The following is a 26,449-nucleotide window of genomic DNA, read 5'->3' as shown; positions in this document are numbered from 1 at the left end:
ATTAGAAAATCAAATGACTAATGGTCTCATGTTTTGGCTACTGTGCTATTTGGATATAAATAATAAAAAAAAGAAAAATGACAAACAACACACTCAGCTTTTTGACGAATTAATCTTCTGCCACTAACGATCCACCAATGATCCCACTCTAATAGGTGCAAGTTTTAGATTTTTTCTCTGTCATGAACCTCATTTCATCATGAACCTTGGAAATTAATAGCAGCTTGACATATGGTTTACATGGGCATGAGGGGACAGAAAGTCCAAGTTTCCCTGACTCATATTACTGCTATCATCATTACTCGGACTGTCAGACACTACCAAATTACAACAGGTGTTCCCCTGTCCTGCTTCATGTCTGGAAGTTGTTTGGCCATCCAGACATTTCATCACATGATAACCTATATTATACAGCAACACATATGCGGAATGAACATCAGAGCCGAACAAATCCAAAAAGAACACCTCCATCTATTCATGGTTAATATACAGTATAAATGTTCAGGTACAGGTTGGCGTCATGTAACTGTGTTTTGTTTGGTACTGAACATACCAGGTGTCAAGTTCAGTGGTGACTGTGGGAGAAAATCTGAAACCTCTGCCCTGGAACCACCTCACACAGATTTCAATGCAGCATAAATGTGCAGTAAAAGTGGACTGTGGAGTTTCGTATAACATTCTTCTGCTGTTATTTTATCTGGTTATTGGATGTGACTTATTGTACTGACTGAAAGTGGTGACTCCTTGTAGCTCCCTTTAAAATCTCAGTCTGTTTACATGTTCAGTGCAAAATGTTATCACTCTTCCTGTTAGAACGATAAAGAGGAACACCCAGATCTAAAAACAGCATAACCACATAAAAACTGTTGTCTACACGTATACAGGACTTTAGACCATATTCCAAGTAATGTCTACAGCTTTATATCATACTATACTATATGATATCAAATTATCCTGCTGAATGATAGCTTATGAAAACTGAACTTCATTATTGGTGGAGTTAATGGTGGTTCATACTGTGCACTGCCTTTGACAGCAAGATAAAAATATGTTCAATATGTTTTAAAGGTCATGTGAAAGCTAATGTATATGAAGACTAGAACTTTATATAAATAGTATAATCCTTAATTGTGTGATAAATTGATCTCATTAGCAACAGTTTTCCAGTTCCACACTGGTGGTGTTACATGGTCTTGAATAACCAGGCTGCTTATGTTGAATAATATTAACTATATTAATAATATTTTGAGCACATGCAGTTCTAGAAAGCCGGCACATACAGTAACAGGACCCTGAAACTAAAACCGTTCATTTGATCCTTAATTTTCCTATAGTGACGTCTCCTAATTCATCAGAACTTGCTCTGTTTGAAGTTTTTATTTCTGTTTCACAATTTTATTTAAATGTTGCTGTTTATTCAGGGAAAATTGAAACCATTCTAGATGGGCGGTATCATAAACTGTCCGCCACTGGTAGATGCCTAAAGGAATTTTAATTGGTCTTAATTGCTCTACTGTTCCTACCAGACCAGAAGAGACACGCTCAAACATTTGTACTACAGACAGGGCAAAAAGGTAGGTCCCTGTAATATTTAGCAGTGGATATTCTTTAGCCAAAGTTGTTCTTAAAAGCTAATTTAATTTACATCTATTCTTTTTTTTTTTTTTGGCTTTTTTTTGCACTCACTGATTTAACTCCCTCCAGGCTTGACTAACACATGATGGGCAGACAGATTACAGCGGATGATAAGGGTCATTTAGCTGTCTCCACCACTTCCCCTAACACAGACAACAAGAGCTCCTGCACAGCACACTAAACATTTTAATCATCACAGACTGGATGCAATGGAAGTGAAGGTGTTTGTGGATGGTATCCCACGCGTGGTCTGCGGAGTTACAGAGGAAACAACATGCCAAGAAGTGGTCATAGCACTGGCTCAAGCTCTGGGTATGTTTGTGGTTCTACTGAACTGAAATTAAAACTATGTTCTGACAAATTGTCCATGGTGAAAAACTCACTGTCACCTTTCTCTTCAGGTCAGTCTGGACGCTACACATTAAGGGAGAAATTCAAAGACTTTGAGCGCTGCATGACACCCAGTGAACACCTTCTGGAGACTCTGGAGAGGTACGGTGAGCAGGCAAAGGAAGTTCAGCTCACCCTGATCCACAACGGACCCTCTGTTTGGAATGAAATGAGCAGAACCAAAGTTGGCAGATACCAACCATGTCCCCCCCTGAGAAGAAGAGATGCAGGCAGCAGACTGTGGAGGGGCAGCGGTTCACGAAGTTTGCATCGTCAAAGCTTGCCACCCTTGTCCTGTTTCAGACAAGAAGCTGAGCAACAAAAAGAGGAGCTGAAAAGACCTAAAAGAAAGTCTTTGACCCTCATGGAGGAGGCCTGGGAATGGCTGGAGAGTTTGGGAAAAGGCAAGGTCTACAGTACTGCCTCTGAGAAAGAGGGCGGTAAGAGGGCTGATAAAAGGAACCACAGCTCTCTCAGTGTTGGCAAAGATAATGCAGGTCGAAGTACTCGAAGCAAAGTCAGAGGAAAAGAGAAAAATCTGAAGTCGGACTCGGACCATCGAACATCCGACTGTGCCGGATCAAAGACAAAGGATAAAGACTACAGTAACAGGCAAGAGGCAAAATCTGATGACCTGCTCGATTTAAACTCTGCTTCGGCTGAAGATGAGAAAAATAGTCTGAGAGAAACTATAATATGTCAACTAAGTTGTTTGCAGGATTTACAGGTCCACATGGCATTCATAGACAGACAGATCACTGAGCTCGAGGACAAACACAGAGCTGAAAAAGCTGAGCAGGAAGCTCAGCAGAGAATAGCTGAAGAGGAAATTGAACAAATCAAGTTTTGGGAAAATGAATTAAAGGCAGAAGAAGGCTATGAGAAAGATTTGCAGCTTCAGTTCCTTGAGATGAAGGCAAAGGTAGTGGAGTGCAAAGCTAAACTGGAGGACTACAAGCACAAAATGCAGGGACCTGATTTCTTTGGCGTTCACAACACTGCTCAGGAGAATTCAGGAATGGTCTCAAATGCTGGTGAAAGTGCTGCAACTGAGACCGACCGACATCAGCAACCATCAGATCCACATGTGGATGTAAATATTAACAGGAAGTTCCTGCCCAAAGACGACAAACCTCCTCACGCTCTAGTTCTTCCCAACCAGATAAAGGAGCGACGGCCACGCTGGTCTGAGGCCCAAAGTTCCCAATTACAGACCACAAAGAAGGCGATTCACCGCTCTGAACTTACAATATATCTGAGCAGTACCAAGGTTTAGAATCGAATTCACAGTCACAGCTGAAATCAAAATCAAACATCTTAACAGGAAGCGGTTTGATATTTGTATCCCACTGCATAAGTGAAAATTAAATGACTGTTTTTCCTTCACATAAAACCAGATGGCATCGAGATGGACAATAAAAGACCATTTTAAAAAGTTGTAGGACTGAATGATTTGTAAATTCTGTGATCTGCCAAAAACAAGTTAATGCACCTCACTTAGAAGAACCAGTTCCAGAACTACAAACATGTACCATTTCCTTTTGTTATAATAAAGGCTTATGTAAGACAACATATGTATCATTTGCCTTCAATGTTGTGTTTTGACCGTTTTATCTTTGTGTACATAAAAGTGATTCTACAGCTTCTTTGTTCTGGGACTTTTCCGTGTAGAACTGCAGTTTTTCTCTGAAATAAATGACAAATACAAAACAACTCATGATTTTCATAAAACTTTAATTCAATTGTTTCATCCAAGACCATTAACAAAAGTACATGAGAACCTCTGTATGTGGTTCAACTGAAACCCGGTGATCTCCAAAGTTGAAATTAATGTCGACTGTAACTTAATGTGCAGAGGCACAACAGCTCATCCACCATGTCTCCGTAGCACTGTAACTGATATCCTGATTATTACTTTTTTTTTTTTTTTTTTTACTGAATTTCTATTACATTACCTTTTTTCATTCTTTAAGTTAAATTTGTTTCATTATATCTGAAGTGTGGACTTCGACTAAGAAAAAAAAAAAAAAAGAAAAAAAAAAACACACATTACATACAGTATAGAACAACCCATAGGTTCTGGATGCATATCAGTATTACTTCTACTTGAAAAGAAAGCCACCGTAAGATTGTTCAATAATTTGGTGGTTGGCTGGAAACAGGATACATTTAATTCGTGTTGCCCCCCACCCATTTTATTTTGCGTGTAGTTTTTTTTTTTTTTAGGCACCTTATTCTTAATTCAATATTAGCAGATTGAGTTTCAATGAAAAGAAAAAAAAAAAAAGAAGCAAAAATATGTGCAGAAAAAAACAAAAAAAACAAAAAACATAATATAAAAGAACTGCAGACAAAAGATGCCACAAGGAATTCTGCACCTGGGAAAAGTGGAGCATGTGAATACCAAAAAGGTATCTAAAGGCCCCAGGTTGGTAAATCCCATTAGATTAACTACTTTGACAATCACATCACACACCATGCTTCCCCTTCAGAGCTTCAATAAAGCATTAAAAACTGCTCAAAAAAACCGAGCAGAGAAGAATCCTCAGTTTAAGCTTGCACATGAGAAGTATGATCCTCCTTATGGAGGGAACGTTGCTTTATGTGTTTTGTAGGAAAGCATACAGCAGTGGAAACTTGATAATGAAATCATTCCAAGTTTCCATGGGTGAAGGAGCAAATATGAGGAAGGGAGCAGAAAGCTCAAAGACATGCTAACAGTCACACTCATTCATTCAGGCAAACTACCGGACAGATTACAGGTGCAGAATTCCAGTCAAAGCAGGTTCAAAAGATAAGGACATAGACAACCACACAGTCACTCATTTAGAGGGACAAATACCTCCATTACATACTATAATCACTTCTAGATACATAACACACGCACACACGCTCAGAGATCCCATGTACACTGCAGTGTGGAACTCTTATCATAGAAATGGGAAGCAGGGAACTGTGGAATGAGAAAAGTTCCCTTGCAGGTATCAATGGGGACAAAGATTCCACTTGCCAATTACTATGTGTGTGCGTATGTTTTGTTTATGAGCTTGTACAAGCATGTGTCACATCAAATTTCCTTATCCCGTGCTGTTGCCTTTTGGGGCATCTCACCAACATCAAACGGGGGGCGGGCTCTGTATTGCTCAGTCAATGACACCAGGCTGACGAGTCTTGCGCTCCACACTAAAGCCCTGCACAGGAGAGAACAAACTCGATTTAGGTTGACGCGTAAGAAAATCTAAAATCTGGTTTCATAACTTTTAAAAACATTGGCCACTGGGTCATTATGACTGAAATTCAACAAAGAAGACTGGGTATGCAATATTTTAAACTGTCAGATGATAAAGCAGGTTTGTCTTTTCCCCCCCAGGTAGTAATTCTGCACATGATCCAGTAAATATTGTAAATCTGTACCTTTGAATTGTCAGGACCACGGGGCTGTCTTAGAATGACCAGACGAGGAGCACTGGCATCGTCAAGAGTGATGCTCTTCAGTCGGTTCACCAGACGATCTGGACGAGGAGTCGCCACGGGTTTAGGCCCCTCACTGTAGAGTTAAGGCCACAATAAGCATTTAGTGATACTGAGAGCAAAGATTTTCATCCAGGTCATTTGAAAAAGTTACACATACTGAGGTTTCCTATGCAGGTGATTTAACTGGAGACCGTACCTGACTCTGCGTACATTGCAGGCACTACATTTTCCTGTGCGCTGATTGAGGACAACTGAGAATTCCACCTCATCCCCAGTCTGCAGCTCCAAGCCATCCTGGACTTCTTTTACATGGAAAAAAAGCTTCTTGCTCTCACCAACTTCATACGTTATGAAGCCAAACTGAGGGAAACAAAATAACATCAGGACTAAAATGTGCACTATAGTAATGAACTTCAAATCTGACATTTCTGATGCATGTGAATATAAAATGTTAAACTATAATAAACTATAACTACCTGGTCTTTGACACACTCCACCATAGCTCTACGCTGAGGGACTATATAACAGGCCATCTTCTGTCCAGTTTGGGACACTGTGCAAACTTGAAACTTCACAAGCTCTCCTTTCTGTAGACAATCTGCCTTATTCGCCATACCCATGATTCCAAATGGATAATTCAGGCTTTTAGTTCCACCTGAAAACAACAACAACAAGATGATACCAATTTAATTTTTAAACAAATTATATAAAGAAAAAAAAAAAAAAGAAGAAAAGACCATCTTAAATCCTAAATTAACACCAACCTTCCTCTATGACTTCAATAAGCCCTTGGTATTCTGTTTGTGAGGGGTCCACGCTGCGTAAGGGACGGATGACTTTCCCCATAATCACAGTTGCGCCAAGATCCTCAACAATGCCGTTTACTAGAAGTGGAAAACACACTTTTGTAGCCACTTCAAGTGCAATGTTTACATCTCAGAAGTATGATTTATGTTAAAAAAATAAATAAGTGATTGAATTAAACGCTTCCTACCTGCAGCCACTCTGGTAACCTTTTCAGCACTGACTTTGTTTCCTTTTCCCTTTTGAGAGAGTATACTCCACTGTGTCCCCCAGCTCCAAGTTGTCCAAGTCTCCACACACCTCACTGAGGACAACAAAAGGAAAATAAAGATGCAAGTCACTCTAATGTGAATGAACCGACTTTTGAACGTCATTAATAAAAGAGAACTTGTAATTAAGTCATCGAAATGGTTTCGAAAAACTAAACTTTACCTGTAGTGAAAGAAAATCTCTTGGTCATGATTTGCTGTCTCAATGAAGCCAAAGTTGTCCTTCAGTGTTGCAACAAATCCATGCAGTCTCTTGGCATTGGAGGCATTTCGGTTCAGAACCCTGATGGAGACTGCACTCTGCTGGCCAGTTCGCTTCACCTCATTGATGGAGAACTCCACCTAGAAGACAAACATTAAAGGTCACACAGAACACAAAGAACAAAACACCACGGGACAGTTGACAGAACAGTTTGAACGCAGCTGAAAAACGCCACTGCAAACACAGCTACACACCTTGTCTCCAACCTGTGGGTGACTTCCTCCATCCAGATCCTTGGCATGGTATGGCACCGTGAGCTTCACTCCACAGTCTTCATATGCAATCACTCCTTCCTCCGATTCCTACAGAGAGGCCAACATCAAACCAACATTTTTCCCCATTAATAATCATCTCCATTGCTTCATCTGAATGGCCCCAAGCTAATAGTGTCTATATCATTCAGATAATTGAAAAATATGTAGTGTATGAGAAGTTGGTGCATATCTAACCTATGCAAGTGTATGAAGCACCAGGGTATGCACGGCATCACTCTGTAGCAGCATAGTTGGTTAGCTTAAGTCTAGTCTACAGCAACAGCTCTGAGTTACAGCTCACCATGGAGAGCTGCAAAATGACCCCGTCATTTGCAGTTTCAACTATTTGGGAACAGTTCTGTAACACTGATATTTTACCTTCTCAGTTATTACAGTAATTACCTGAACCTGGTTTTGTTGGACACTGAATTCCAACAAAAAGAAGAACATCCAGAATTTTTTTAACACAGCGAATTCATTGGCTATTTTAGGTTTCATATTCTGATGTGTTCTTGCTGCCAACTATAATTGAGTGGTGCAGCATTCAACAACCTTTCATTAAGTGTGAAAAAAAAAAAAAAAAGAAACACAATGATAGGACCAATATTATATATGAAGGACCAAAAATAGATTTATATGTATGAATGGCATGTGTTACAGAAAGATTCTTAAAAATACAGTTACAGGCTGTTCCCAAAAAACCATATTAGTAATCGGGATTAGTGTTCCATCACTAATTGTACAGCCCTACTACTTTGTGATACAATTTTAATTCCATGTTTTTAAGGATTAACTGGTGACCAACTAAAAGATGTAAAGATGACAAACAATAGGTCAGACATCTGCAAACACTGACCTTTTCTACAACTTTACCCTTGAAAAATAAAGAGAGACTCATTAGACAACATTTATCATGGTTAACAGTATGTTCTTACACTGCAATATCAGCCCATTGTTTAGTTTACGATTGCTAATCTAAGATCTAGAGATCAAGTAATTATTTCTTAGACCAAGTGTTAGTAATGGGCTATTTTTATAATTTAGGTGACTGCCCAAAAACATTAACTTGTGAGGCATTCATGTGCTCCATGCAAAAGGACTTAGTCCTACCTTGTCTTTTTTCTAACCAAAAGGAGCATGAACAGGAGGTGGTCATTGGAGAAGAAAGCAAAAGGGAAAATTAGAACTAAAGCTAACTTGGGCAGAGGGAGTCAATGAGGTCGGTGGACTATTAGCTACTGTTCTTTGAATGTCCTGGGAGTAGATTCATATTATCTGTCATATTGTGTGCGAAGGTACCTTCTCCTTGACCTTGGTGGGACTGGCATTCTTCGCGGTGGCCGCCACAACTTCTTTTTCCACCACACCCATGAAGCGCTGTTCAGACTGGGTATGGAAAGACACTGTGCCCTTGGGCAGCTTCTTGATGCGCACTGCATGGTTCCTCTGAGCAGACAGCATATCCTACCAACAACAACAATGAAATGTTTACTTTTGTCATTAACAAATAACTAGCAATTGCTAAGTAAAATAATGACATAATACATGTTTGTGATGGCCTACAGGCACAACTGTGAACTCCACTTCATCTGAGATGTGCAGCTGGCTCTCCTCTAGTACTTCACTGAAGTGAAAGAACATCCTGGCATCTCGATCTACACACTTAATGAAGCCAAAGCCATCACGTATTGCTGCAATCACCCCCTAGAACGAGATTTGGTAGCTGAATATCTAATCCACTTTAATATTATCAGCCATTTCGTTCAGTGATAAAATGATCATACAGTTGATCACTTCAGAAATTCAAAAGGCACGCCGACTTTTGCTTTTGTAATCCTCACCATTTCACGGGTCTCCTTAGTGAAGTTGAAGGTGTCTGGTAGGATATCAATGTTGGTAGCCCTCTCCAGCTTGTCTCTGCGGTCTGTGGAGATGTTGAACTGTATATGGTCTCCCTCCAAAAGGGTCACCTTGGACTTTGTGTCCTTCTCACCAAATGGAAGTTCCTTGTCGGTGAAACCAATCCGGGCACTGATACGACCTGGTAGAGGGTCATTCTGTGGAAGCAGGAAGGAACAGATTTGTTAGCATCGAGTTCTATTCATGGTTGGTTAGCAAAAGCTCCATGTCTGCTAAAGCATTTGCAAACATCTGAATTTAACTTTGCAGACTTGCGCTCTACTTGCCTGGTTTTTGGTGGGAACCTTGGGAATGACTTTGACAACAGTGCCTTCAAACTGCTCAATGCTGATATCCTCAAAGATGACTGTTCCTTGGGGGAGAAGCCTCACATCTGTGGCTACTTCTTTACCCTATGTCCACACAAAAAAAAAAAAAACATAACATCTGAACAATGCTACACAAGTTAAAGAGAATCAGGAGTCAGGAAGTGATAAAAAAAAATAAAAAAAAAAAAAAAAAAAACCACCTACGTTTCTGTCTTTGATGGTGAACTCAACATCATCTCCAGCCTGCAGAGCCTCCAGGTCACCCTTGAACTCACTGTAGTGAAAGAAGATCTCCTTCACCACATCAGCCCTTTCAATGAATCCAAAGGCCTCCTAAAATACAACATATGTTCAACATAGATATTTAACCCTGATGTACTAAAGCAAGCTAAATTCATAAAAAAGAAGATCTGGTTAGTGTTTAATTCATCAGCAAAGAAGAGAGTAGCTTCTACCACCAAGCCAGCAACTTGGCTGACAGGGAAGCGTGTAATCATAAATCAATATTTGGGATAGTGTCAGCTACCTCAAAGAAAACAATGCAATATCCATTTTGCACAATAAAAGCAATTCAGTTTCAATCAAATATATCAGTGGTCCTCACCTTTGTAGCACACACCACACCCTGGCATCTCATTTGCTTTTTCTTCACAAGCTGAATGTTACGAGCACTGACAGCACCAGTACTGAAATACAACAGTGAGATATTTAATAAACACACCAAGCTGGAAATAATTAGGACAATGCTGACATGGTTTGGGACTTACTGCTTGTTGGTCTCCATGTAAAAGCTAACTTTGTCACCTGTGTCCAGGTGCATATTACCCTCCACATCATCAGGAGTATAGGTAAGGTAGAACACTTCCTGTGAAAAGTCAATGTGTTAAACATTTTTCTTTAAAAAGGTTTAAGACACACTTAGCCAAAAAAACAATTTCACATTAGAGGCCTGCCAAAATGTATGACACGCACACTTTATCTAACAGTCATTTAGCAAACACTGCCAACCAAAAACATCAATTCAGAATTGTTCATTGACCAAGAATACTGTAGTCTACTTCTCTTACCCCATTTCTTTCATAACAAACACTGCCAGTAGGCACCTGGCCGGGAGCAGACTTTCCATCCAAATGCACTGGAATTGCTGACACAACCTACAGAAAACCAGGAAATAACAGGAAGCCATTAAAAACACTTTGTATAAAATTGAGGTTCCTTCTAATAACCCAGCTTAGCTAAAACATTTAATGACATGTGATGGATGAAACAGTTTAATATCAAATGTCACAGTAACAAGTATAGTGTCAGATGTGGCGCATGATCCACAGGTTTACAGGGTGGCATGTGCATGACTGTTCTTCAGAGCCTTCAAGAGCCTCTAAGATATTCATAACATAAACAAACAAATAGGTGGGTGAATCTCTAAACCAGAATAGAACAGCTCTAATGCATTTCAGACTTGTTTGTTTGTGGAGCCTGATAAACTAGGCTATACTAGTTGCTGTGAGCATTCATACAGAAAAAACTTCCACTGGGTAATTAAACTGATGCATGCATACATGCATGTCAGTAAAAATGCCATTCTGAAATTCAAATATACTGAAAACACAAAGTTAAAGGGGAAACTTTAAGCATCCCTTGCCCAAAAACACAAAATGGGCCATATAAAATGTTCCTGACAGACAAGGACAGAACCAAAAATAAAATGGTATTCCTTAACTGGATGAATATAACCATGCAGCACAGTAAAGGGATAGGCGTGCAGGTCTGGCCCCACCTGGCCCGAGATGCGCTCCTCTGGCAGCACCTCTGGCTTTATCTTAAGCAGCTTCACTGCTATGGGCTTGCCAGTGCGCCTGTCAGAGGATACCTCAAACTCTACATCATCTGATGATAAAGAAGCAGAAGACAACAAAACACTTAATACACAAATACAGGTCTGACATAAATTTTGTTAGCTTATTTTTGACCTTTTCAAAAACAGATTAAATATGTATCAATGGTAAATAAGTCCAAGGCCTCTCACCTCCTATTTTAAGCTCCTGCAGGTTGCCATTGTACTGGGAGCAGTGGAAGAAGAGACGAGCTTGACGTTCAGAGCACTGGATGAACCCATAGGAAGTCAGGAGTTTCTCTACCACACCAGTTTCTCTAATACCAGGCCCTGTGCCGTTGGCATATGCAGTGTGCCCATTGTTATGGAGCATACCTGGGTCAAAACTCATCTGGGGAAGAAAAGATACACGTCTCAAAAAGTATTCTTTTACTGACCGGTTTGAAGCAACAAAAGAATCAAAAAAAAAAAAAAAAAGCAAAAACATGCATGCAGATCAAAGCACACTTCTGAGGTAGTGGGGTAGGAAAAAAAAAAAAAGCAGTCAAGTACAGCTACATTAGAGATGTCTAGGGCTACTGAGCCATCAGAAGATGAGAACGCACATGATAAAGCCTTGACAAAATTTCAGGGTAAATTATGTAACTGGCTGGAAATGGGTTAAAACAAACCACTAAAGCCTACAATTCAGTTTCTCAAATGATTCTGGGCACATCTATTTCGCAGAAATTTCATGCAATTCTGGTTAGACAGATCGTCAAACGGTTCACCTCCCTTTACCAACCGAACCGGTAACTATAGCCCTGTAAAAACTCACTCATCAAGATCTGCCACTAACTTTGTTAAACTTGTTTTTGAAGTAACAACAAACCATGCGGTTAGCAGTGACATGACACAACAGCACTTCACTGGGCTGATAAGTCAGTATGGGCGCCACTGAACATGCCCTCTTACTGATCTCTGATACAGGGGAGTTCGCTTGTGTTTTTTACTTCCTGGGTGGGGATGGCAAGAGACGGAGGAGGAGCGGGGGATAGGCACAGGACCAGTGGAGGTTGATGGGGCAGAGCCAGTGTTGCGAGCCACTGGAGGTTCAGAGGACCCCCGTTCCATTTTTGACACTGGGGATAGGACTTTGATATGCTGTGGGAGGAGGCAACAACTTTGACAAGGAGCACAGTCATAGCATTTAATGCGTTTTAGTTACTGCTATCCAGATGCCAGAGGTTTTAGACTATACACAAACACTTGTCCATTAGGGTGTAAAGTAAAGTATATTCTGACACTGTAAATATATAAGTCTTTCCATTCAACATCAAATCACAATGTCAAAGCAATCTATTATTAACGTATACTGCCAAAGACTTATCCAACACTTTTTCAGCTCATCACAACCACCACCAATACTCAAAAACCGTGGGAAATACTGACAAATTATCGAGCAGGAACCTACAAGATCACGCAACATCAATGGATTTACCACCATAACGATCTAACATAACGTCAAACACTAATAAGGTTTTGAAAACACTTGTGCATTCAAACAGAATTTGGTCTATGGTGGAGGCAGACTTAACTGAAAAGATAAACGAAATGTTTTAAACAGCTAAATATAGTGAAATGAAAGAAAAAGAAAAAAGTAAAAAAGAGACAGGTCAAATAGCGGTGCATCTACAGTGGACAGAGTTGGTGATGGGTTATGAGGGGGGATCCCAGGGCAGCCTCTTATGTCCAAACTAACAGTTAAGTACTTTAATACTAACCTTAGTACGATTTGAGTAATTTCAGTTTTTCATAATGACAAACTCGTACGTTGTTTAGCACTGACTTGCCTGTATCATCAACCCAACTCTATTAGATCGTGTTGCACAGGAAAATTTAGGGCAAAAAACGTCTCTACGGGATTTCTTAAAAAAAAAAAAAAAAAGCCAAATTTCTGCCATCTAATCAGCAGAACACCCTTTACCCTGCAACAATACAAGTAGAGGCTAGTCTCGGGAGCCCAAAAAGGGATGAAAGAGGTTAAGCCATTCAGAGCAGAGAGATGCAGGGCAAGGTGGGTGGATGGGTGTTCGATGGGTGGGGCACGTACAAAAGAGATGGGAAGGAGAGACTTACGGATCGGCCATATGGCGACAGGCTGAGTCCGACAGGGGAGGTGCTGCTCAGGTCAGCGCTAACAAACGCGGTGGGTGGCGACGCAGGCAAGGTAAACTCAACAAAGCCTTTCCAGGGGCTGCCCATATTTTCCCATAAACCCGGACCAAACTTGCTTGAGCACTTGCTGAACTTGATTACTGTTTTAATTTTTTTGCTTGATTTTTAAGTACTATTTTATGTAACCACCCAATGATACACCGCTGGATGTCTGCAAGGGTGAAGAAAGGAACAAACATAACGGGTAAGGCAAATAGGTCAGCCAGTGTGCCAAGTGTCACAAACAAAGGAAAATAGCTGTGGGCTTTTATCTCCAGGGAGTGAGTTGAAAAGGCAACCATCAAGGAGGATGACTTGAAACATCAGAATAGCTAAAAGGTGCGGGCTGGGTGTAGGAATGAAGTCATTCTCAAACTCAACAACCGAATCAGGTGGTGGCTATGGCAGTTCAGTTCAGCTGGCTTACATAAAGTTTAAAGATTTACCTTTACCAAATGGCAACGTAGAGGTCGTGATATGACTGAATCAAATATTCAACAAAGAATAGCATCCTTGACGCTCATTTCACATTACATGTGTTGGAGGCCAGATAGCAAGACATACAGTCATGACAAACTAAATCCTAACCAAGCACTGGAGCAGCTGTTTCCATTGATATTTCTCTCGTTGAAGGTGTGCTAATCAGTAAAAACAGCTGCCACAATAAATAACTAAAAAGGTGCTGCCATTTAAAAATTGCAAACCTCAACGTAATTGGTGTGGCCACAGATCCAAATACAGAAGCTTCAGGAAAAGTTTTTGTAAGTGGTTGCACATGTTGCGAGGGAAGTATAAACAAATGAGACTTTGAGAGATTTTCCAAGATAAAAACAGCACTGAAGCTCAAGAATCAGTGAAGCTGGCCAAACTGAATCAGAATTGAGTTACACATAGTGTGTTTGTGCATCTATACAAAATGGGGTACTGTTTACAAGCTGGAATTTCAGACCAACCAATGGCTTCTCCCTGTGAAGAAAATGTTTCAGCATGCCAGGGAAGGACATTTTTCAAAATACAAGAAGTCATAAATAACAACAAAATAAGTTTTTGGTAACCTGACAGGTCTCATGTTATGAAGAAACTACAACTGAGACCCACCTTTTTATTTGTTGTCTTGAACCTTGCAGTTCTCTGGATCTCTGACTATGCAGTTCTGTAGATCTCTTCAAGCACACGATCACACACACTTGTTACAGGTTTCTGGCACAAGTTCTAGATGGTTGCATAAAGCAAAAAAGGGGGAGAAATCTAGCGCAAAAAAGGCAAACGCAGGTGTAATAACACTGCTTAGAAAAAAATGACAATGAAAACAGTGGGACGAGAAGAGGGAGGGAAAGATTGGGGAACTATGGGGGGAAAACAACTAGCAGATAGCAGCCCACTCCACACCACAGTGGTGAGTCAGTGGTGTGGTGAGGATGAGGAGGGCTAGGAGCAGCGTTGGGACGTGTGCTTTGTCAAAGCTGTTGAGTAGGCACAAACTTCTGGTTTCAGATCAGTTATCGTCTTCTCAGAAAATGCTTGGGCATAGGATTGCTTCTCTTCTGCGTTTCAATTGATGTGCGTTGTCTTTGGTCGTTTCAGGATTTGGTTACTTCTTGTGTTTAAAACCGTGAAGTTATCCTTCTTTCATCACACATCGTCAGTGTTGCAAGTTTGCTTGTTTTGGAGTCTTGTCTTCGGTTTCTTTGTTATGATCTGAACTTGAAGCAGTTGCGGATGGTACAAAAATTCAGTTCCGTTTCACTTCATACTGTTGGGGAAAAGGAAAAAAAAAGATTTTATTGAGCAAATGTCACTCATCACTTTGACTTGAAATTAGGTCTATTAACAACATCAGATCTTAAGACTTAAGCTAGCAAAGACAACAACAGGCCAATGACCTCCAGATATCAGCAGTGAAGCAACCCAATTTAATTAAACTGTATAGATAACTGCACACTTCCTGTGAAATTAAATAAATGAATAAATAAATAAATACAAACAATAGCTACCAGACTAGTGACCTACTGTTTTAAAAACACTACATTCTTTGCCCCCAGACTCAAAGCATAAAAATAAGTTTTCCTCACATGCCTTTAGATATAGCCCACAATGTCAGACAGCTGACTGGCAAACAAGAGCTGGATCAACAAATCCTTGTGCATACTTTCAGCTCATGCTATGATATTTATGGAACCAATGATGACCAGGGCCCTCTGTTTTGTCATTTAATTCACAACTATTTTGCACACTTAATGTACATGTTTGATATGCATGTGAAGCTCAATCAATGCAAATCAAAAAATAAAATGTGTATATTAAGTATGTAAATTTCACTGAATTTAGTTAGAAGCTCAGAAGCTGATCTCCATCAGTAGGTTAGAGCAGAGTGTTGTTGACCTAAATACACTGCTTTGAAAACAAGCTGGGTGAGCCAGCCCAGGACACATGATATCTATTCTGCTGTCACTGTGTTGCAATGACTCCCTCAGGATTCCTGGAAGGCTAAAATATAACTTTATAGAAACTAAATTCCTAGCAGACCATTTTTATTAAAGTGCCTTCTTGATATTCAAGTCTAGATCAATCAACAAGCGTCTGGATGAATACCAGAGCCACAGAACTGATGCTGTACATCTTAATGACAGTTCAAAGAAAGACATTTATCAGAAGAGAGGCTGGATAAGTGGGTTAGAGGTTAGGAGTACTGGACAGACGACTTCTGGATTTAACAATGTGTGAAGAAATTGGTTTCTTGCTTCCTCCTTTTCAGCTTTTGGTGACGCAAAAAGGAGTAGAAAAAAAAAGGTTCATCCACTAAACCACTAGATCAGATTTGCTGTTTAAGCACTTTCGAATTAGTCAAGACCCACACTTCAGGTCGGGAAATAATTAACAAGAAAGTTGTCACACAGGCTGCCCCAGATACAACAGACTGGCTAATAAACCCACGATACGGTCTCCGTCTGTCAAGCTTTAAGGCCACGGTGCTACCCCAGTCTGGGCCTGAACAACAACCGCCCTGACAGGACCCACCATGTGACTTCCTAGCGATCCGCCATCCCCAGCTGGAATAACTAATAAGGCCTGATCCTACACGTTGCGGCATGCAATGCTACCGAAAACGTCACAGCTAGGCTAACAGGCTAATTTCTAACACGTCAGACTCTACAACGTGAACCAAAACAATCGCATTTGGGTCACTTTTTAAGTGTTTTACTGCACCTTAGTCTACCATCAGTCAGTTTAGCAGCGTTATACATTAACTTGTCTTAGTGACCTTGTGTCGGCAAAACGACACAGATTAGCATCTCGCTGAAATCACAAACAACCTAGAGGCATTTACGGCTATTAAAAATGAATTCACTACGACAATAATACCACACCACACGAAAGCTCAAACAGCCAGCACATCATATGTCTTCAGTTATACAGTTGTACCACAATCAGTTTAATCATAAAGTTTGCGAAGAGGAGCTCTCAATACCGTTATTCTTGTGCATTTGGACAAGCATACCAAACTCCATTTGAAAAACGGCATTTTAAATGTTTCTAGAGTTGGTTCTAAAACGCATATGCTCGGTACAAACTTATCTGTGTCTCCTTACATAAATGACAAATTCGACACAAACGTGATAACCGAATTGGTTAACTGGCCAATTTATTCCAATATTGTTCTGGAAAACTGATTGGCACCACTCGCTTCCCTGTCTCTGGTGTATGTTTAAAAATAATTTGGACAAAAGCAGAGTTTGGTCGATAGGAACATAGGTGTAGATTCATACAAATAACTATAGAGGAAAACGTTATTTTTTAGCTATGTACATTTACAGCTAATTAAATAAAATGTCAGTGACTAGATTAACTCTCCTTCACTTATAACGGGAAGATAACGTTAAAGAAGCTAACGGCACGAGGATGGGACAACAAAGAAGCTGTTAGCAACTTACGACAAGCGTTAACATACTTATGCTTAATTTTATTAAATTATCGCGTCCTCCACTGTGTCTAACACAGCGGTTTCACATGAGTGCCGTCTCTCTGTTACACTAGGGTAGATTATAGAAAGATAGACGTATTATGTATAGGTTAACAATGTCGCCAGGGCGTTCAGTTCAAATTGCTAAGTTGCTAATAGCGGCTAAAGCTAGCTAGCATGCTGCTTGGTGATTTATGGTGGGGAAAAACACGACTGCCCCCACCCAGGCCCGAGATCTGCGTATGACTAAGTGCTGAACAAACTGTTTACTTCTATAGACCCACCGGATAAGAAAGAAATCATATCTTGCTAATACACTACAGATAAATGTTTAAATCGTTATATAAAATAACAAAAATTGATAAAAACTCACCCCAACAGCTTTCAGCACTGTCACCAGCGCCGCTAGAAGCAGCACGGCACATTACGTAGTGATGAAGGAGGCGGCTATCGCGATATTTGACGTTAGGTGGACCAGAGAGCCTAACACAAAAGAGTGTCCTGCCCCGCGTAGGTGCAGGTGCATAACCAGAGAGGTGCTCTCGCAATGATGCATGGGGGATTTATCAAGCAGTTGCGCGATAACAGTATATTATATAAAATCTTCCAAACTGCCCCTGAAATCAGGTCATTAGAGTTGGGAAATGTGGTTATATTTCACAAGTTCGAGACAACTGAACTCAACATGTCGCCCTCATTTGATTCCTTGACGTCTCAGATTATTCTCCTCCCACTGCAGCGTTTCAGAAACTACACGTTGCAACTTAAGAGTGTTTTCAGGAGGAGTTTGATGTCACAGCACTAATTCACCAATTATTTATTTACTGATTCAATTATAGAGACTCGAAACGCTTAATAAGTCAAAATATAGCCTACTATATAAATTCATTTCAGTTTTTATAGATATTTAGTTTACATAGCTTAGGTTTGGTCACTTTATCTGTTTTGTAGTGGTAGAAAGTTGAGCTATAACTATAGTCACCCATTACTTTTCAGAATCTAATTAATTCAAGATTTAAAAAAACTTTATTAATCCCAGAGGGAAATTGTTTTGCTTTGTTACAGTTGCTCTCAACTCAGGCAGAAAGAAAAAGAACCACAACCAGAAAAGATCCACACCAACATTTACACAAAACACATTAACACCTAATAACAGCAATACAGAGAACTCAGTATATATACAGAATATGTAAGATGGATCAAAGTACATCAATAATAATAGAACAAATATAATACATAAATAATAAATAAATAAACACTGTGTAGTGGGTGGGAGGGATTGTCCAGGATTGAGAGGAGTTTGGACAGCATCCTCCTCTCAGCTACAACATGTAGAGGGTCCAGGACTCTGAAGTCTGGAAGCGCCAGGATCAGCCTCTCAAAAGTCTTAATAATATGTGAGGTCCGGACCACTGGTCTGTAGTCATTGAGGACACACTTTTCCACCCAAGAAAAACTCTCTCCATACACAGGCTGAGGCTAACAGACAGCAGTCTCTGGACACTCTTTGCTGCTGCCCTGTCACCTGACTCGAATGCCTTCTTTTTGTTATTTAGGATGACTTTGGGATCCTTAGTGACCTAGGGCTTGTTTTTGTGAAAGCAACGAACTGGGTACTTGGGTATTTACACAGAAATTAATGTCTGTCAGTCCTTCAGTGTCCTAACCATGAGGCTCACAGAGACCCTTCCAGTCTGTAGTTTTCAAAGCATCGCTGCACAGCAGCCTCTTTACGGTTTAATGGTGGCAGGCTAGCTCTAAACCAAAGGTTGACTATTACAAAATTCAGTATAATCATAGAACTTTATTCATTTGTGACATGAAATTCACACACTTAGCAACAGCGAGTAAAGCAATTCAAAATCTAATCATTGGATTCAAAACTAATGAGCATCAAACCAGCATTTAAGGTTGTTTTTGTACACAAAGAGTATTTTTACTGTAAGTATTTTTGAACCAATACTGAGTAAAAGTAGTATTTTGAATACAGGTCTAACAGATTATTATTATTTCCCCTGATTTCACCCCAGTAGCTGAACCCTCCAGTAGATGGCGGTAGACACCAACTTGGTTTGAGGTTTGTGAGCAGAGAAGAAGATGTTTGGAAGTGACGTCATTATTTGTTGACCGACACGGAAGCGACATACTTGGAAACAATATTTACGGACTCTTCTTATTTTATCAACTTAAAAATGTTTTCTGAAGGCCTGTAATAGTATATATACTTTGTTTTAAGGGCATATGAGCTGTTTCGGCTGACTGAGGCTCGATAACCAGTGTAACCTAACAGGGGGAGGCGTTTTTAACCAGCTGTTTGAGGGAAGGAGCTCGTTTACGTTGCACTCAGCAGGTATCAGCTGCCAGTAAATGGCCTGCACTTTAGAAAAAGTGTTGACCGATGCTCGGACTCTTCTGGACAGGCTGAAAGAGCACGATGCCGCCGCCGAGGGACTGATAGAGCAGACCGGGGCCCTTGGTCAGAGGGTGCAGAGCATGAGAGAGGTGGGAAATGCCCTTCCAGACAAGGTAGGAACATCTAAACACGTTTCTTTCAACTACATGCGTGTTTAATACTGCACAAGTGTTACACTTCACGATGTTTACGTTAATAGAATTAATTGGAGCTCTCACTTTAAGAGATAAATGTGTTTTTATATGCTTTATTTATGTGTCTGTGTTCTTTAATAAGAAATATATAATTGTCAACCAGCTCAACCTCTTATTAGTGGAAAAAACACCTAACAATTATACAGGGCAAATCTATTCCCTCACATTTTCTCTTTTGATGCTGACTAATTTTGTTGGAAATACTTGTCATGTTTATAATGTAAATTCTGCTAATGTAAATGTAAATGTATTGTAATACAATTTTCACTTCTGAAATTGGGTTTTTGGAGTTGATACCCTACATCATGGTTGATTTGTTATTAAAACAGAGAAACCTCTCTTGTTATTCACTAATCTTCTCGCTGCCTTTTACTGCTCCCTCCCCTCAGCACACAGAAGACAGTTCAGAAATTCAGGAGCTGACCAAATACAAGCCTCATGTCCTTCTGAATCAGGAAAACACTCAAATCAAGGAACTACAGCAGGAGAATAAAGGTAAAAACAAAAACACTCAGTTTTGTTGGTTGTGTGATTAGTGTGTCACATTTTATTTAATCATTTTCACGATTGCCTGTGCAGAGCTATGGTTGTCTCTTGAAGAACACCAGTACGCACTAGAGTTGATCATGGGTCGATACCGCAAGCAGATGCTTCAGCTGATGATGGCAAAAAAAGAGCTGGACACCAAACCTGTGCTCAGCCTTCATGAAGACCATGCAAAAGTACACTGGGCTTCGTAACATGTATAAAATACTCTAGTCTTTCAACTGACATGATAATCCCGTGTTAAATGTATATATGTCTCTGTGATTTTTCTAGGAAGTGCAGAGTCAGGTAGAGCGGATATGCGAGATGGGCCAGGTGATGAGAAGAGCAGTGCAAGTGGATGATCAACACTACTGCACTGTTCGAGAGAGGCTTGCTCAACTAGAGGTAAGCACAGCAGAAAGTGTTTTTTTATTAGTTTATTACTACTCATCCAAGTAGCTTCAGTAGGGAAGTTTCAGTATGGAAAGTTGGTAGGAGACCTCAAATTTATCATGTTGTGGGGTTTCTTTTCTCATCTGACCTGAATAAGCTCATTATGTAGACAGTGGAAGGAGGAGTAAATGTAATAGTCACAACTCTTAACAGCCCTTCCTACCCCTATCAAAGTGGGTAGTTAACTGTGGTCTTTGTGGTTGGATGTGTGAGGTAGTCTGAACTTTGCTGTGGAAGGACACCTGTCTTTTCTATAGTGGTACTGGTCACAGCAACATTTCTAGATTATCCAGAAGAATGAATTTCCAAGTTGAGTAAATTGAGTCCTGATATACTTTTTTTGGATAATATTTCATTTTTGTAGTTTCCCAGTATTGTACATGCTGCAGGTGTAATTCCATTCACCACTTCTATATCAGAGGAGGTTAAAATCCTGACTAACAAATCCAAAACACTCTAGCAGAGATTCAGTTGGAGTTACAATATGTAACAAGATAATTGTTTCTTGTGTTTTTATAAACCTGCACTCAAATTTGCAGATGAACACTAAATGTACAATGATGTATTACAGGTAATACATAATTATTGTTATCACATCTATGTAATGTGCAGATTGAGAATAAGGAGCTGCGAGATCTCCTGACCATCAGCAAAGGCTCTTTGAAGACGGCAAGAGAAGAAACCAACCACCCAGCAACAGCAGCACAGTCCCCTCAGCCGGACTCCATTGAGTGATTAGAAGTGTCAGTGAACTGTGACTAGGGGAAAAAAGTCCTTCAGGACCAGGAGACAGGGTTGATGATCTCTTCACCTGTGTTCACCACATTATTTTTTCACATGAGATGAAATGCAGTCAGACCACAGCATATGTTTTGTAGCAAAGGTCACTTAAACACAACATTATGGCTGTCAAATCTATGTACCTTTGGGTATGTCTTGATGGTAACTGTTGGAAGCTTTCATATGTACAGTAATATGTATTCCTACTGCAATTGAGTTGGAGTGAATTCCACATAAATGATGTATTTTAATGAGGTGTGTGGGTTATCACTGACAAGAATTCAGTGGGTGCTAAGGTATACATGTGTAATGGGGTAGAGGAAGCAAAGCAAAGGGGATTTATTTTGTTTCTGGCCAAAGATATATTTACTCTTTAAAGACACAGTTTCTACCTCTTTGGTTCCCCTTTGCTGTTCACTCACACTCACAATGTGTAAAATACTCAGAACCACCTCTGTTATAAATTCACTTGAAGTCCATTAAGAAGCCAACTTGTAGGTTGCACCATTGCGCCACCATGCTTGATAATCACTTTGCCAACATAATGACTTTTGGCTGTTTCACAGAGTTTGCCTGCTTAGGAGTGACAGTGGATCATTTGTACGCAGATACCATTTAATCAAATTAATACATTTGTTAGTCTGTTTGTAAAATTCTTATATGTCATGATTTCCATGTTTAGTAGTTTTAGATATGACTTTGGTGCAGAGTAAAAGTGTTCCAGCTGATGGCACATCTTTAGTTAATGATAATAATTTCAAAATATGCCAAGTTTTTGTGTAATGGATGGATACGAACTGTTTGCACACTGTATGCGCTCAGAAATTGTATATCGTCATCTCAGGAAAACAGTGTTAACAAGATTAACGTGCTGTAGTGACTTCATAGCAGTGTACTGATTTGTGTTAAACGAACTTTCATTCAGAAACTTGAAAATAAATTTGCAATAAAACAATGCTCATATGTATGAAATGATTACTGTTCAGGCTCTTCAACAGTTTACAGCATGATGGCGACATTAGGCTGTGTTGGGTACGATGCATTGAATTACCAGAGTGGTTCAATAAATTCCTCTAAATTCTTGTACTTCCTAACCTGTAGCGTTATATGTTTGTTTTATATGTGTATCAAAACATCAAGCAGATATAACATGAAGCTCTGGCGCCATAGGATTCACTGTAATTTGTCACTTTGACTTTTCCTCTCTCTCACTCACATCGTCGTGTTAGTAAATTCCGATAGCACGTGAAAGCAGCACCAGGGCTGTGTTTGACACTTCTAGCTTGACAGCAGCTAATGCTAATTTTCAGCATGTCTGAGAAGGAGCTCGGGAAAAAGTGGGACCGATGCCTGGCAGACGGTGCCATTAAACTTGGTAAATATCCATTAGTCTTACCCGCATAGCGACATTACTATCCCAGTCCCAGAATAAGGGCAAAGTAAGCAATTAAGTGATTACCACAGATGACATTGTCTAGGTAAGAGGCTAACTAGCTAAGCTAGCCAAAAGGGGGTTGTAAAGGACAACTGAATGACCAGTAAGAAAACTTTATACGCGTATTAAAGACTTTTAATAATGAAAAATATGGTTAATTCTGTTGTTTTCTTCAATAATGGAAACCTCAGTAGGCTTTTCAAAAACGGCAGCGACACCGATTTGCGTTTATTTCATATTTTATTATCAGAAATAATCTAAGTGGAAAATCGTTAATGGTGCAACTTAACGTTAACTTATTTATTTTAAATGCATAAAGTTCTTCAATTATATTTATAAAAATAAGACTTTTTGTGAGGGGCTAATCCCCTCTCCTTAATTCGGCATACAAACACCAGCAAACGTGTTTTATATAAACTTTCAATGTATGTTTTATAGTGCCTATAAAATGGTTGCCCTTTGGCTACATGCAGAATTATACAATAACCTACACACCAGCTAAAAATGTACACAAGTTAGAGACAGCATAAACCTTTCAATAAACAAATAGTTTTATCCACTAAAGAGTAAATTAAAATTCTATTTCTATTTATTTTTCACTCTTTGTTTCAGGCACTGGACTGGGTCTCGGAATTGTTTTGTCTGTTCTGTTCTTCAAACGTAAGTAGATTAAATAGAGAAAGTTAAGAAAACACCTACACATTTATGCATTTGAATTATGTTTTGTTGGTTTTATTCAGTCAAATGGTTGTAAACGGGTCACAAAACACAAACAATTCATTTCTAAGCACTTTTAAGCACCGAATACATTTGTATGTTAAACTTCCTTTAAATGCCCATTGCAGCAATAACTGCTTGATAAATCTTTGGCGGTCTAATCATCAGTTTTTGCAGATATTCAGGTGTGATTTCCCCCCAGGCCTTCTGATATAATAACTCAGATTGTCCACTTGCCCAGTCTTCCATTGCCAAAGCATCCTCAGAACATCACGTTTCCACTTCCATGATTCACTGATAGTGTTAGACAGGCATCTGTCATCTTTTCATGAGCTCTGTGTCTGAGCTTTGAATTTGTTTTTTGTTTTTTTTTTTTTTTGTTTGTTTTTTTTGCTTGGATCCAAACATCCCAAACTTGGACACATCTACACGACTTGGTTCCAGCCATTCAAAGTCCGCTGAAATTTAATTCAAAAATGAAAATTCAACTTTAGTGGGGTTTTCATCTGGGCAATTCTGCCCATGAGACCAGCTGACCTGAGTCTCCTACACACAGTGTCTATGCACACTGGTTTGTCTCTTGCTTTATTTAATGATGCAGCCAATTCAGGAGCAGTGAGGCATATGTTTCTCAAGGAGGACACTTGTAAGTACTTGTCTTCTTGGACAGACGTGCACTTTGCCTCCCGCTGCATCTTCTTTCCTGATTAGGTTTGGTGGTGTGTGTCTCTGGAGACTGTAGTGTACACCTTTAAAATAAATCTTTAATTTCTTAGCTATATGTCCTAGAGATAGAAGACAGTACACAAATATAGACTGATTCTGTGGAAAGCTGTTTTTGTTTGCACATTTTGGGAAGATCTCTTTTTTTACATTTCAGTGTAAAAATCCTTGGCGTTGAACTTTTTCTTTCCTGTGTACAAGTAGTTATCTGCTACTCCTAGCAATAGAAAAGCTTTTTTTTATCTGTATTTCTTTAACACTGAGCACATAATTCAACATGAATTTATAGTTTTAGAGTTTTTAGTGCTAATGTTGCTAAAATAGCACCTATGGCACACATCCACAAAAAGATTTGCATATAGTTATTATACTAGTACATTTGTTTTGTATTTGAATATTAAAATAAAAATAGAAAAAAAAGCAAACTGACTAGAATGTTAAAGACTCTCACTCACCATCTCTGGGATGTTTTTAATCACATTGTGAAGTGCCTCTTTAGTATGTGAGAGGAGGTAAAGTATCTGTTTCATTTCTAGGGCGCACATGGCCAATTTCACTGGGCTCAGGAGCAGGACTTGGCATGGCGTATGCCAACTGTCAGAATGACCTGAGGTCACATTATCTACTGCACAGAAGTGAAAAGGTTAGTTTGTGCAATAACATATATTGACCTTAAAACAACTTACAGAAATAATGCTTTGTTTCTAACTGTGTTATGTAAATTAGGATGTGTGTAATCAATTTCTGTTTTCTTCAACAGGAGCAATAGCTACAAGTCATCACAGGGCTGTGTTTTGTTTTGTTTTTGTATTATGTATTATTTTAATTTGTTCTTTTTGTTTTGTTTAGTCAATGGGAGAAGTCAGCATTTGCACTGTTCTACAGTTACATTCTTGTCTCTCTGTTAAACAGTTATTCCCTAGTATGGCTCTGATGGCTAGGATGTGGATGTGCCTACTCAAGACACTCTGTGTTTATTTAATAAAATATACCAAAAAACTAAATTATGACCCAGTGATTTATTTCTCCTCAAGTGCTTTATAAAGGACAAAACAATTAAATTATATACAAATAAAGCAAAAGTAGTAAACAAACAAAAACAGAAATGCACAATGAATATATTAGAATTCCTAATAGATATAGTATCTCTAGTATTCATCTACTCCAAGCACTAATTGTAGAACTTGAGTAACAAGAGTCAAGTGTTAATGCAGCTTTCAAATGTACATTGGAGTGATTTTCTGAAATGTGGAAGGTGGAGGAAGCAATGTAAATGTTGTCCCATAACGAGGTGGGCTTGGTGTGGGTGGGCGAGAGGGGGTAAGAAGGCTGCCAGCAGCTGATCTGATGCGGCAGATGACTGGGGTGTGGATTAGTCATGAGGGGGCATTAAAACTGAGAATGCTGCACATCATGTTTAGGATTTGACAAGGGTATTGAAATGCTGGGGCACACTGGATTTCACCCCATGACTGCTATTGTGTTATACTTGGTATTCAAGTGCTCCTGTTGAGAAGTGAATAATTATTGTCATCTCGTTGTTTAGTTTTAGAATTAGGTGTGAAGATTTGAAGTTTCTCCATTGTTTCCTTTTTATTGCTAGACCAGTGACAAACTGTGGGACCTAAATGCATCTGTGGCATTCAATTTGTCTTTTTTTTTTTTTTTAAGGTAATAAATGACAATTTAAACACCAGTTTCTACTGGCATGACGAGAACTAAATGTCTGTAAAATACACAATTTCAAGTAAAATCCCTTTCAAATAGAAATCAAAGAAAAAAAAGAGTCATATCAAATCTTTATCATGCTTTACAAGTGTGCTTAATGGTTAAAAATACCATGACCAAATATGGAAACACCCACGCCAGTTTCTATGATGTAGAATTAGCATTTCTTGG

At 39.4% G+C, this 26,449-nt stretch overlaps 4 protein-coding genes across 4 annotated transcripts; 3 read left to right on the top strand and 1 right to left on the bottom strand.

The window, feature by feature from the left end:
* The first annotated feature begins 1,516 nt into the window (after positions 1-1,516).
* On the top strand, positions 1,517-3,666 carry rassf11 (Ras association domain family member 11). The gene is made up of 3 exons (XM_026367351.1): positions 1,517-1,574; positions 1,705-1,947; positions 2,037-3,666. The coding sequence occupies exons 2-3, from the start codon at positions 1,845-1,847 to the stop codon at positions 3,299-3,301; spliced, it is 1,368 nt and encodes a 455-aa protein (XP_026223136.1). The 5' UTR covers positions 1,517-1,574; positions 1,705-1,844; the 3' UTR covers positions 3,302-3,666.
* Positions 3,667-3,927: 261 nt separating this feature from the next.
* On the bottom strand, positions 3,928-17,836 carry csde1 (cold shock domain containing E1, RNA-binding). The gene is given in 22 exon segments (XM_026367350.1): positions 3,928-5,216; positions 5,440-5,572; positions 5,696-5,859; positions 5,976-6,154; positions 6,264-6,383; positions 6,494-6,545; positions 6,547-6,607; positions 6,736-6,914; positions 7,029-7,136; positions 8,388-8,552; positions 8,652-8,792; positions 8,930-9,145; positions 9,275-9,400; positions 9,521-9,649; positions 9,921-10,002; positions 10,084-10,181; positions 10,384-10,470; positions 11,094-11,203; positions 11,343-11,541; positions 12,105-12,293; positions 14,445-15,099; positions 17,681-17,836. Coding segments are annotated over 20 exon segments (2,556 nt in total). The 5' UTR covers positions 12,264-12,293; positions 14,445-15,099; positions 17,681-17,836; the 3' UTR covers positions 3,928-5,168.
* A 1,595-nt stretch (positions 17,837-19,431) lies between these two features.
* On the top strand, positions 19,432-22,632 carry sike1 (suppressor of IKBKE 1). The gene is made up of 5 exons (XM_026366880.1): positions 19,432-19,833; positions 20,304-20,409; positions 20,494-20,636; positions 20,734-20,847; positions 21,508-22,632. Exons 1-5 carry the CDS (start codon positions 19,675-19,677, stop codon positions 21,628-21,630), a joined length of 645 nt encoding a protein of 214 aa, XP_026222665.1. The 5' UTR covers positions 19,432-19,674; the 3' UTR covers positions 21,631-22,632.
* A 287-nt stretch (positions 22,633-22,919) lies between these two features.
* On the top strand, positions 22,920-25,554 carry micos10 (mitochondrial contact site and cristae organizing system subunit 10). Its single transcript, XM_026367058.1, has 4 exons — positions 22,920-23,050; positions 23,723-23,770; positions 25,087-25,193; positions 25,311-25,554. Exons 1-4 carry the CDS (start codon positions 22,972-22,974, stop codon positions 25,317-25,319), a joined length of 243 nt encoding a protein of 80 aa, XP_026222843.1. The 5' UTR covers positions 22,920-22,971; the 3' UTR covers positions 25,320-25,554.
* Positions 25,555-26,449: the final 895 nt, after the last annotated feature.

The sequence above is a fragment of the Anabas testudineus genome, chromosome 7 (assembly GCF_900324465.2).
Source record: "Anabas testudineus chromosome 7, fAnaTes1.2, whole genome shotgun sequence".
Lineage (NCBI taxonomy): Eukaryota > Metazoa > Chordata > Actinopteri > Anabantiformes > Anabantidae > Anabas > Anabas testudineus.
Note: the sequence above shows the minus strand (reverse complement) of the source record. Positions and strands in the feature narration are given on the sequence as shown.

What these genes read in the sequence shown, in the direction of transcription:
- rassf11 (XM_026367351.1), top strand. Translation starts at nt 1,845, where the DNA reads ATGGAAGTGAAGGTGTTTGTGGATGGTATCCCACGCGTGGTCTGCGGA. An exon ending in AGCACTGGCTCAAGCTCTGG is followed by an intron (nt 1,948 to 2,036) that starts GTATGTTTGTGG and finishes CTTTCTCTTCAG; the next exon opens with GTCAGTCTGGACGCTACACA.
- sike1 (XM_026366880.1), top strand. Translation starts at nt 19,675, where the DNA reads ATGGCCTGCACTTTAGAAAAAGTGTTGACCGATGCTCGGACTCTTCTG. An exon ending in GAAATGCCCTTCCAGACAAG is followed by an intron (nt 19,834 to 20,303) that starts GTAGGAACATCT and finishes CCCTCCCCTCAG; the next exon opens with CACACAGAAGACAGTTCAGA. An exon ending in AGAGGCTTGCTCAACTAGAG is followed by an intron (nt 20,848 to 21,507) that starts GTAAGCACAGCA and finishes TGTAATGTGCAG; the next exon opens with ATTGAGAATAAGGAGCTGCG.
- micos10 (XM_026367058.1), top strand. Translation starts at nt 22,972, where the DNA reads ATGCTAATTTTCAGCATGTCTGAGAAGGAGCTCGGGAAAAAGTGGGAC. An exon ending in AGACGGTGCCATTAAACTTG is followed by an intron (nt 23,051 to 23,722) that starts GTAAATATCCAT and finishes TCTTTGTTTCAG; the next exon opens with GCACTGGACTGGGTCTCGGA. An exon ending in GTCTGTTCTGTTCTTCAAAC is followed by an intron (nt 23,771 to 25,086) that starts GTAAGTAGATTA and finishes TTTCATTTCTAG; the next exon opens with GGCGCACATGGCCAATTTCA.